The sequence below is a fragment of the Cydia pomonella genome, chromosome 12 (genome assembly GCF_033807575.1).
Source record: "Cydia pomonella isolate Wapato2018A chromosome 12, ilCydPomo1, whole genome shotgun sequence".
Taxonomy (NCBI): domain Eukaryota; kingdom Metazoa; phylum Arthropoda; class Insecta; order Lepidoptera; family Tortricidae; genus Cydia; species Cydia pomonella.
Genome location: NC_084714.1, coordinates 5,168,147 through 5,181,216, shown reverse-complemented (window position 1 = coordinate 5,181,216; position 13,070 = coordinate 5,168,147). Strand labels below are relative to the sequence as shown.

Below are 13,070 nucleotides of genomic sequence, written 5' to 3'. Positions count from 1 at the left end.
TTAATTTAATTGCAATTAATAATTAATTTTCCTTAATTGGTAATGGTTAATTGTAATTAACCTTTTCAATGGTTAATTTTTAATGGTTAATTGCATTACCGTTCGGCCAACACTGCTTACAGTACAGTATTAAGCAAAATTAGAAAGCAATAATAAAAATACTAAATGCGGTATTAGAAAATAAAAAAAATAGTATTAGTAAATAATAACCAACAAACCATGGATTATTTACCAATACTTATTTACGATACACGTGCAGAAAATAGGAAATTTGCAACGAGTGGTGATAAATTAAAACACGACCGAAGTGTTTTAAATCGACACGAGTTGCGTTTTACCCATTCGCACGTGTATACAACGTACAACGTTTTACAGTACATATGGCTCTTTAAAGTTTCAACATATGCACGGAAAGTGCTCATTCCCGCACGTGTGCGGGAAAGTAGCAACATACTCGTATGTACTGTAAATATTTTTTTATAACAAGCGTCAGAGACAGTCCCCCATGCCGAGGATGCATGGAGACAGAAGAAACAGCCTCCCACGTGGTGCTGGAATGCAGCGGAGTGACTCCATACAGGCTAAACAACTCGGATCCCAGAGATACCTCCCCGAGGTCCTATTCAGTATTGGTTTGATAGGATTCCTTGAGAAGCTGGGCTGGCAGGACTAGCCCCCGTTCAGTCGTCGAGCAATACAATAGTAAATAATAATGACATTAATTTATATCATGTTAACAGCAATGTCATTACTTATTACTTAGAAGGTAAAGAATGTACTTCATTACTGGCTCAGCTCTTATCAACAGTAAAGGAAATATTTCGATTCAACCTAATTTTCAGAGCATTGCTCCCACGCACATTTCGTACGGCGATAAAGAAGAAATTCCAAAATATACTTCTGAAATTATGTCAAATATAAATTATTCATAATGCATTGTATTTACAAAAACGCATTGTTGTAAAATACCGGTACTAAATTAAAAGAAAACTTATCTTAAAGTTAATACACGGAAATGAACCATCCCTCCGCGGCATACGCCATTCTTCTCAAACTCTTGGCTAACTTCTTAAAGGGAATGAGCTTAAAATTGGCCATGGACCTTGAGAACTGACCTCGAGATTGGTGACTAATCCCAAAATTAAAACACAAAGGAAAAATAATAACAAAAAAATCTCTGAGTGTTTATAAAAGGATGAAGGCTTAAAGGGTTTGGATTCCACGTGAGCATCCAACACCTGTTTGACTGTTATGTTGTTAGATTTTAATAATTTCTGACCTACTCATTATTTATTTAATTATATATAAATAATAAAATGCTGGTCTGTTTTGTATTGTGCTTACTTGGTTCAGTAAAGGCGGTGGAATTTTCTAAAACCAGTCTAGGCATTTCAGTTGGATTCTTGGGAGAATGTAAGTACTTTTTCATTTCTCATACTCTGAAAGTGGGTAGTTGTTGTTCTGAAACGTGTGCAGAAAATGATACGTTTCTGAACTAGAGCATTTTGCTTTTCCAATACGTTTTTTTTTATAATACGATAAGCAATAAAAATTTAATATTAAATAGATTTGTAGTACAATTTCCATTCTAATATTTATATATAACTCCCCACTCCGTAAATCACGATAGGTACTATTTTCATAATTGTTAATTGAAAGTACCTTAAAAAACTACTATAAAAATTAATACTTAGTCATGTTTTTAAAATACACATATATTTTACTTTCCTCGTAATTGAAATGAAAAGTAGAGTGTTTAACTCAGGTGAAAGGCACCATTTCAGACTCGGACTATTTAGCGCTCTCACTGCGTTGGAGCACCAAACTAACTCGACGGAAATGAGTGCCTTTCATCCCTTGGTTAACAATCTACTATTCTTCACCTTTTTATATCCAGACAGGTCCAGGTCATCCATTAATTTTGATGGAATATATTAAAGGAATAAATTTAATGATCGAGCGACCGTTCAAACTAGTAAAGATTACCTAAATCAAATTTGGTTAATTGTTTTTACTGAACGCTGAAAACACGCGGGACGAAGCTAGAACCGCGTGTTCTAAATGGAGCTAAGGAGAATAAGGCATTCTGTACCCCTAGTGTAAATAAATTCGATTTCGAAACGTGACGTACGCGTTTGCGTTTAGTCTCATTTTGTATTGGATTTAGAAAGAGCGCGCCAAGCGGGACGTTTTGGAAACTCAAAATCCTATACAAAATGAGACTTAACGCAAACGCGTACGTCACGTTATGATGTCGATCAAATTTACACTAGGGGTACTGATTTAACAATTTGTTATGGTTTTGATCTTGTTTTGACACGACTTTGAAGTATCGCTAAAAGTCATGCGTAAGGGATCCCACTGATTAACAGTCCGCCGGACGAAATCGGCCTGTCAGTTGTTCGGAACTGTCCAATTTTAGTTCTAACTGACAAGCCGATACCGTTCGGGGGACTCCTTAAGTTGAGCGCTAATCCATACACCAAGACACTTAAATTATTTACAAGAGCAATATAAATAAATTAAATCAACTATTAACGTTAATGCACACCTATCAACTTTATGCAAGCATGTGTACCTACCTCTAACTTCAATTTTCATGTTGATTATCACCTACTGTTACTGTTACTGTGGGCTTGCACAGTTTCACTTTGATTATAACTTTGTTTAACTAATTATACTTGTATATCATTTTGCACCCAACGGATAACTGTTATTGGCCTAATACTATGTAAAAATACCTATGTAAATTGTATATCTACGGCTGTTGTTGTCCTGAATACCAATAAAATAAAAATAAATAAAAATAAAAGACGATCGTTAAGGTCATATCAAAACCATAACAAATACTTCAATTAAATTCCTCGAGGAATCTGTACCCCTAATGTAAATTTATTCGATAGCGAAACGTGACGTACGCGTTTGCGTTAAGTCTCATTTTGTATGGGATTTTGAGTTTCCAAAACGTCCCGCTTGGCGCGCTGTTTCTAAATCCCATACAAAATGAGACTTAACGCAAACGCGTTCGTCACGTTTCGCTATCGAATAAATTTACACTAGGGGTTCTGTTTTCATATTTAAACTTAAAGCCCACTAGGGCTAAGAAGTAATTATTTTTCATCACACTTGCTCGAAAAAGATCTTATTTCATGCAGTACTGAAGGACAAATGCCTATATTGATTCCGCGGGAGTTATGGATTGTGAAAAAAAGCTATAACTCACTGAGTTTATAGTTTTTAGGGTTCCGTACCCAAAGGATCAAACGGGACCCTATTACTGAGACTCCGCTGTCCGTCCGTCCGTCTGTCACCAGGCTGTATCTCATGAACCGTGATAGTTAGCCAGTTGAAATTTCTACAGATTATGTATTTCTGTTGCCGCTATAACAACAAATACTAAAAACAGAATATTTATTTTCAATCTCGAGGTTCTTATCCAATCACCGAAGTTAAGCAACGTCGGGCGGGTTCAGTACTTGGATGGGTGACCGTTTTTATAGATAATGGTACGGAACCCTTCCTCTTCGAGTCCGACTCGCACTTGGCCGGTTTTTCTCAATTAATTGCAGTTAGATTTAGATTTAGATGTTTTATTGATAAAGGGCAAATTTTACAAGTCAATAAATAAATGTACATATCTATGCTTAAATAATTTTACATGTCAGGTACCAGTTAATTATTATTACAAATTCATATTAATTACATTATCACATTTAAATTTATAATTAATTACTTGTTATTTGTTTGGGTTAGTGATGATTTTTATGATTCGAAAAAATCATCAGTGCTATAAAAGGCCATCCCTAGAAGATATGTTTTTAATTTGTTAAGAAAGATTGTATCACTTGGTGTTTTTTTTATATCTGCCGGAAGAGCGTTATAGATTTTAACGCCAAACACAGCAAGCGACTTGCGAGTTTTGGCTAGGCGCGCGCATGGCGCGAGCAGCAGATGCGGTCGGCGCGCCTTGCAGCCGAGGCGCTGCGCATTGGTCATGCACAAGCTGAGATTCAGTCTGACGTATTTGCAAGCCTCAAGGATGTAAATGCTATGCAAAGTTAAGATTTTGAGTTTTTTTAATAATTCTTGTGCCGGGTAATCAACAGGTTTTCTAGCAATAACCCGAATGGCACGTTTTTGAATTTTAAAGATCTTGTCACGATCAGCTGCGGTACACCACAAATCGATACCGTAGGTTAAAATGGAATGAAAGTACCCATAGTATGCTTTCTTTATATTATCTATAGACAGACTGGGAGCCAACCTAGACAATGCATAGGACGCTGAAGACAGCTTATTACAAGTCTCATCTATGTGTGATGCCCACGTTAGGCCCTCATCGATTATAAATCCTAAATATTTTACGCTATCGACTTGGGGCACAATGATATCGTCCAAACTTATATCGAGCTTGTCGTTGGTCGTTTTACGCAGCTGAAAGTGAATTATATTCGTTTTGTCTACGTTTAGACACATACCATTGACTGTGGCTTACGAATACACAAACTACCGTGTAATTACTAGTAGGTACTTAGACAGTCTAATTTTAATACAATATCGAACTCAGGTCCCTCACTTGTCCTTCCAGGGTCACGATAATCATATTTTTATCTAATACTTGTTTAAGTGCCGTTGGCTTTAATTTTGCTTTGCTTTTATATGTTGGTATTTAAATGTTGTCGTGTTGATATAATCTAACGTAATGAAATAAAGCATGCTTCTAGCGATGCAATATTTGTCCACAAACTAAAAGCTGTACTACTAGAAATGGCTTGCTATACCATTGAGGAGTTCTTCGATGGCCACGGGTCATTGGCTCAATCGTGTACCTACTAAAGTATATAGGAATATAATAATATCTCGTTATCTTACTATGTATTGTAATAATGAGTCTAAAGTTATTAATACATGAGTATAGTAAATAATCAAATACTCGTAATGTAATAGACATCCAATGTAAAATCTATGACAAGATAATTGTATATAAAATGACTTGTAAATGTAAATATTTACCAATAAATATCATATCATATCATAACCTACTACGAAAAAAATCCCTAACCTATTGAGAATCTGACCTCCCCAGAAAAAGACTAAATAAAAAGCTAAATATAGTTTGAGACATGTTCGGAAACTGACTCGCTCCCAATCCAACCTAATAAAAACATAATCTACCCAAAATCTGACTAAATAAGAAACTGGAAAAGTCAGGATTGAACCTATTTTGAATTAGGTAACCTCCGCCCAAACAAGATTTTGTCCAAAACAACATTTGAGAAAATAAGGCCGTACAGTTGAAAATACATAAGCTTTACAGATCATCTCTAAGGCGCTTACATCCTAGTTACCAATAAAAAATACGAGTATATCAATAGAATTATACAATACAATATAAACAAATTACAAATTTAAGATCATTAAGATATCAATATAAAAATTTAAAAAAAAATCAGCCAAGTGCGAGTCGGACTCGCACAGGAACGGTTCCGTACCATTCTCTATAAAAACGGTCACCCATCCAAGTACTGACCCCTTTTTTTTTTTCTAGGGGGGAAAATGCATTCCGCATACCACCCGGGTGCGGGGGGTGACCCGAGTGGTTATGTGGGACTCCCGTCTAGGCTAATGGGGCCCACGGTATACCCACTAAAAACCCCCCATATGCCACCTCGCCGCCTTATTGGTGGGGTTACGGGAACGCTTGCGTACTCATCCGCGACCCCACCGGCGGCAGTCGCCCGCGAGCGGCTCCTTCGCGAATGCCCGAAGGCCCTTCACGCTAGGCGCGCCAGATGGTTCGACGCGCCTTCCTCCTGGGCCTCCGTCCTGCAGTGTAGCGGACCCCCCCGAGCCCGCCACAAGGAGGCCACGGGCGCCAGAAAACTCCCCAGCGCCCGGCGGCAGATGAGGTCCATGGTTCTGCCGCAAACCACAACTCGGCTGCAGAGGACAGGGAGAACGGCACACCGTAACACCGACACTCCTCTTCCTCTGCAACCCCACCAACGCCGCTACAGCGGAACGGCCTCGCCAAGGTCGCAGGGGATAGGGAGAGTGGCGCATCGTGATACCATCACGCCTCTTCCCCTGCGATCCCACCTCGGCCGTCGAGGATAGGGAGAACGGCTCACCGCAATACCGACACTCCTCTTCCTCGACGGTCCACCTCCAACGCGTCACAAGCGGGCTTATCAAGCCCACTTGGATCGTCCTCCTCGGGCCAGCCCGCACCTCAAACAGGCCGGCCCTGGTTGCCTCTTTGCTTCACCGTGGGAGACCAAGCCACGGCTACTAAGCCCCTCCACCACGACAAGGTGGGCAACCCTCGGAAGGGCCAATTTTTTTTTTTTTTTTTTCCTAGGGTGGAAAATGCATTCCGCATACCACCCTGGTGCAGGGGGTGACCCGAGTGGTTATGTGGGACTCCCGTCTAGGCTAATGAGGCCCACGGTATACCCACTAAAAACCCCCCATATGCCACCTCGCCGCCTTATTGGTGGGGTTACGGGAACACTTGCGTACTCATCCGCGACCCCACCGGCGGCAGCCGCCCGCGAACGGCTCCTTCGCGGATGCCCGAAGGCCCTTCACGCGAGGCGCGCCAGATGGTTCGACGCGCCTTCCTCCTCGGCCTCCGTCCTGCAGTGTAGCGGACCCCCCCGAGCCCGCCACAAGGAGGCCACGGGCGCCAGAAAACTCCCCAGCGCCCGGCGGCAGATGAGGTCCATGGTTCTGCCGCAAACCACAACTCGGCTGCAGAGGACAGGGAGAACGGCACACCGTAACACCGACACTCCTCTTCCTCTGCAGCCCCACCAACGCCGCTACAGCGGAACGGCCCCGCCAAGGTCGCAGGGGATAGGGAGAGTGGCGCATCGTGATACCATCACGCCTCTTCCCCTGCGATCCCACCTCGGCCGTCGAGGATAGGGAGAACGGCTAACCGCAATACCGACACTCCTCTTCCTCGACGGTCCACCTCCAACGCGTCACAAGCGGGCTTATCAAGCCCACTTGGAGCGTCCTCCTCGGGCCAGCCAGCACCTCAAACAGGCCGGCCCTGGTTGCCTCTTCGCTTCACCTTGGGAGACCAAGACACGGCTACTAAGCCCCTCCACCACGACAAGGTGGGCAACCCTCGGGGGGTGGGCAATCCTCGGGGAGACCCTCGGGGGGCCAAGTACTGACCCCGCGCAACGTTGCTTAACTTCGGTGATTGGATGAGAACTTCGAGATTGGAAATAAATCTTTATTTTATTCTGTTTTTTAGTATTTGTTATTGTAACGGCAACAGAAATACATAATTTGTAGAAATTTCAACTGGATAACTGTCACAGTTCATGAGATACAGCCTGGTGACAGACGGACGGACGGACTACGGCTATCGCTCGAAACGATGCTGCCATTGCCTTTGATCTATTAGATGACGCCACTTTCTGATATTTAACAAATTTAACACATATTAGTAAAATAATAAGAATCAAAGTCTAATGGCGTTCTAATCAACACTCTTAAAACGACGTTTTTATTCCATCCAAAGATTTTTGGCTCATAATCCTAGATATTAAACACGCGTTTTCAGTATTATTATAATACTCTTGCTTTCTCATTATATTATCCGACTGAGTTAAAAAAGGTAACTAATTGCTAATAATATGCATGGAAACGGAGCCTTCTTAATTGGTCGAGTAATAAATTATTTTTAACCAACTATTAGGTTTCAAATGTTTGTTCAAAGAGGTTTTATCACACCAAACATAATTTATAGATTTATTTATCTCGTAAATTACATTAATGAATAAACGTAACATTTTATCGATTTGATCTCCATCCGTCGAATATAAATACGAAATTCAAGCATTGAAAATGAAGAACACGTAAAATTGACGCTGCCAGTAATACTAATAGAGGCAAAAGCCGAGAACGATAGCCTTTTACCATCAAAATCGGGTGATAAATATTTGGCGGCATATGAAACTTTGATTCAATGGAAAATCAGCAAAAACATCCAGTCTTTCTTGGAAAACGTGTTAGTAGCTTACTTCCATGAACTGGCGAATAAGTGCCTACAAGTCCAGCACGCTTTGGTGCAATTATTCGATGTTAAAACTGTAAGTCACCATTTTGAAAATTGTACTTTTACTGTTTTGACAAAAAATATCTAATTTCTTAATTTTGTTTTTTCCTCGCAAGTGTGTTGAAAAACGTCGTATGAAACGCATGTGCATTGGTCATTACCTACATCGGCTTTCTTATTCTCGCTCGCGCGCACAATATCGCCTCGTGTGTAATGACCAACTTAATACATACTCATCATAATCATCATAATGTACTATAATCATGTGTCGAAAGATGGCAGTAAAGTGTACTGTGGCTACAAGATTTTCTTTGACAATACTCCTCTATTTCAAATTCTCTTTGCTTTTGTATACAGTCGCCACACTAGACTTAAGTTGTGGAAGTTATTGTACCTACTGTATCTAAAGTAGCTACTGTATGTAATTGCATGATTTCTATACTAATCTAAATTGTATTTTATTTTTCTTATTTAATGCATGTTAATTATAAGATGTAATGTTTTGAAAAGATGTGTCCCGCCGAGTTTCTTGCCGGTCCATATTGGGATACCCTCCTCCAATTGAAGGGGGATTTAAATCTTCTCGGGTCAGAGGTGTAGGGTTAGAGCCGGTGTAGTTTTATTTGATGTTCATAAGCGCATTGTAATAATGCCTTCTTGAATAATAAACTATCTTTATATTTATCCCTAACATCGGTAGTGTGTTTTGGGATTAGCTCCATAATTCCAAAGAACCTAAACCCAATTTTAGACCAGACCCCAAAAAGGGTTCAAAGTCGGCTTGCAGAATTTGATGATCTTGAACTATATTTATTAATTTGATATACAAAAAATATGCGGGTTATGATCGTGCAGTGAAACCTCCAAATATTTTTTCAATAAGGCTTGCCACCGCTTGCACTGGTCGAAACCTAATTTATTATAAATCCAATTTCAGGTCCAGGTTCTTTAAAACCAGCTGTCCTCAAGCCGAAAACTCTAGAAAAACTGACCATCTCCGTCGTGGGTCCCGGCAATGTGCTCATGGCAAACTGGACGAAGTACAGCTACTCCCACGCTTCCAAGTTAGCCACTCATCATGAAGTGGATTTCAACAAGAAGACAGTGGTGCTAGTGCCCGGATATTTGGACTCAATTAACTTCCCTTCAATGAGAACTATGGGAACCATTTATAAAGAGTTGGGGTACAATGTCCTCTTGGTGGACTATTTCGAGGTTACGGCACAACATTTTCCTATGTACGTACTTATTTAATATTGTCGTTAGCAGATTTGAATTAAAATATTTGTCAATAATAATTACTAATAAAAAAATAAGATTCAAAATGACATAATGAAAAAATATTTTTTCACTGAATTTTTTTGTGACGAAATTGGCAGACCTAGGGGCAGATTTTGAATTTTGATCGCTATTATAGATCGATTTTAGTCCCCCTAATTTCTTCGGAAATAATTTTAGCATAGTGTTTCAACATTTTGATTATATATTATTTACTAATATTATTGGTTCTCTGGTTGAGGTCCCTGCTCTACCATCAGAATTATCAGCCCGCTATACATTTTTATTGTCTTGTAAAAATTTAACCCGTTTTACCCGACTGCGTCAGAAGGGTAATGTTTTTCGAGCGTATGTATGTTCATTTCTTTGGCACACTCTGCAGCTCATATGGCTGGACGGTTTTTGACATATATGAGGTGTCGTTGAATTCGTCAGAATTATGGTAGTGACATAGGCTATATAACTTGGAATTGAAAATGGCGCCCACAAATAAAAAAAAGGGAGTAGGTTGTTTTTTCTTACCGTAGTAATACGAGTATCAAAAGAAAACTAGTGAAAAGACCATTTTAAAAATAGTCAGGTGACAAGCAAAACTCACTAACTACTAAAAAATAATCAAACAAATATCAACATTATTTTAGTAGTATTATGGTATATTATCGCTATGAACTTTGGTGGTAGGTAATTAGTGATTTTCGCTTGTCACCTGACGAAATACATGTAAGCAGTCCGGTTTCTTTGTTTTTTTTACAATAGTAATTCTTCTTGTTTTTTATTTATTTCAGTGCGGCGCGCCTGATCCGGCCCGTCGGCAGACATGTAGCCGAAATGCTGGTAAATTTGAAAAACCTCGGCTTAGACCCAAAAAATCTAGAACTAACCGGAATCAGCCTCGGCGGGCAGGCCACAAGTTTCATAGCCAAGCATTATCGACACATGACCGGCCAAAACATCTCCTCGATCACCGCAATAGACCCTTCCGGCCCTTGCTTTAGGCATCTAGGAGCTAAAGACAGACTAGATGCGACGGATGCAGATTTCGTCCTTCAAATCACTACTAATATGGACGGTTTTGGCTCATCAACTCCTGCTGGACACGTGGCTGTCTTTGTCAACGGAGGAGAGTATCAACCTGGAGACCTTTGGGCATTGCCATGCCTTATCCTTTGCAGTCATGTGAGGTCATATTTCATTTGGCTCTCAGCTTTAATGAACCCAGGAACATTTATAGCTATACAGTGTGATTCTGTGCAGCAAGCTAGAGACGGAGACTGCTATGACCGGCATCCAAGAGTGACGAACACCGTGGACTTATTTACAGATAGAAGTAAACCGGGCATATACTATTTGCATACATTGAACAGGTACCCTTACGGTTTGGGGAAAAGAGGATTGAAGAGGAAATATAATGAAATCACGAAGCACTTAAACTGGCTTAATCGTGATGATGTGTTGTCGGTTAAATAAGTTTATTGGTACTTAGTAATAACTAGTAAAAACTGATAAAATTCAGCAAATTGGTCTGTAAAATCTGTCCAAATCGGTTAATTTTTTTTTTGAATGAGTTTATCTCGCCTTCAAACGTCGCAGTTTGGCAAGTTTTATGAAATTCATATTACTTTATGATTAAAAAATGTTTATGAATGTGAATAAATAAATAAAAAAAGGAATTTCTTGCGCTTGACTTGCGTGCTGCTGTTATCAACTATATAAATTATCATACACACAATATGTTTTACTTCATTGGACCTAATTACAAAGTTCCGCGGTTTTATGAAATTTAATTCATCTACCTGCTAGTAGACTAATTATAGACTGGGCTCTAATGATGGGTTAACCCTTTTTTTGGCAATGTATCTTATAAGATTTATAGTTTTACACCATTTTTTGTATTGTTTGTAGAGTTTTCTTTGCCAAGAAAAGGACTAAAGCTTATTTTCCCACAGAGAATCGGATATTTCTCTGGGAATTTGGTTTGATCAAGTTGGATTTAGGTTTAGAGTAGAGTTTGAGTTGGATTTAGAGTTCCCGTACTTGACATACGAGTTTGCGTTAAGTCTCTTTTTGTATGGGATTTTGAGTTTCCAAAACGTCCCGTGATGCGCTGTTTCTAAATCCCATACTTGCGAGATAGGGGCTGTGATCCTCGCTCTGGGTCGTATCTGGTTCAGCAGGTCTCCATTGAGGTTCAGCGAGGAAACACAGCGGGAATAATGGGGACCTTTGAGCCAGGTACGATCCAGGGGGGATTATTTTAGATTTAGTTTAACGTGGCATGTTTTTTTGTAGTTAAATGTAATATGTACCCGTGTTATTTAATATTATGTCAATAAAATATCTAAATGAAAACTTATCTAATGCAATATTGTAATACCATCGAGCTGATCTGATGATGGAGACAGGAGGTGGCCATTGAAACTCTGTGATCAAACAAAGCAACCTAATTGTGTTTAGGGTTTTTAAAATAGTCTGGATTAGTATTTAGTTGCCTGTGGAAAAAAGTACAGCGATAAGAGCTTGTACCAAAAATTAAATTTTTGCCAAAAACTTGTTTCGTTGTAATTTCACGCGAGTTTTGGTCTTTAAAACTATTTGAAATAAAGGAATGCGTTAAAAGCAGGGCAGATTATTTATTAGACATGAATGGCCAAGTCATATGCGGGTAATATTCAATGCTGTTATGTTAATGATAAACTATCATTTTAAAGAATTTAGTTTTGTTCAGGAAGAACTCTGCAATAAGTAAGGATGCGATTTTTCGGTATACGAGTAATAACAACTTACATCTAAAGTACATAATCCAAAATCACATGCCAGGTGTGGGATATTGAGAACACTCTATCCAGAGTTTCAGTGTGGGGTCAGGATAATTTAGTCCAGTTCAACACCACAAAGACACAAGTTTGCGCGTTTACCGCTAAGAAAACCCCAATTACTGTGGTCCCGCAGTTTCAAGGCACAACCATGTTATGGGAGTATTGGGATCCTCGGTGTCGATATCTCCAGTGACGTCCAATTCCGTAGCACCACAAGGGAAGGCTGCGCTGGCATCTAAAAAACTCGGTGTGCAAAAAGCAAAGCGATACTTCACTCCAGGGCAAAGACTGCTGCTAAATAAATCTGGATCTGATGATTTATTTACAAATGTAACATTTTAGAAATAAATATACGGTAAAAACAACTTTCTTAAATTATTTTTTTAATGAAGCCAAACCAAAAGAGACTTGAAAGAACTGTTGAACCATCAGTCGATGCGAAATGTATGTATAAATTTCGTGAGACGATTGTCGACCGGTCTGGCCTAGAGGGTAGTGACCGTGCCTATGAAGCCAATGGTCCCGGGTTTAAATCCTGGTAAGGGCCATTTATTCGTGTGTTCCTGAGTCATGGGTGTTTTCTATGTATTTAAGTATTTATAAATATTTATATATTGTATGTATCGTTGTCTAAGTACCCACAACAAAAGCCTTATTGAGCTTACTGTGGGAGTTTTGTCAATTTGTGTAATAATATCCTATATTTATGACGAATGAATGTAAATATTAATGACGATCATAATATAAATTCATGTAGATTGGTTAAACATAATGTATCAAGCAATCTAAATCTATAATATTTATTTATTTATTCACTATAGTAAGTAATTCAAAGACAGAACATAAAGGTAGTGTAAACTTCAATTGAATTTGGTCTTCGTCGAAGTAAATCTTTGTAA

General features: G+C 39.3%; 1 protein-coding gene across 1 annotated transcript; it reads left to right on the top strand.

Moving 5' to 3' along the window:
* The first annotated feature begins 1,055 nt into the window (after positions 1 to 1,055).
* Positions 1,056 to 12,833, top strand: LOC133523329 (phospholipase A1 member A-like). The gene is made up of 3 exons (XM_061858844.1): positions 1,056 to 1,413; positions 9,015 to 9,315; positions 10,141 to 12,833. The coding sequence occupies exons 1-3, from the start codon at positions 1,317 to 1,319 to the stop codon at positions 10,820 to 10,822; spliced, it is 1,080 nt and encodes a 359-aa protein (XP_061714828.1). The 5' UTR covers positions 1,056 to 1,316; the 3' UTR covers positions 10,823 to 12,833.
* Positions 12,834 to 13,070: the final 237 nt, after the last annotated feature.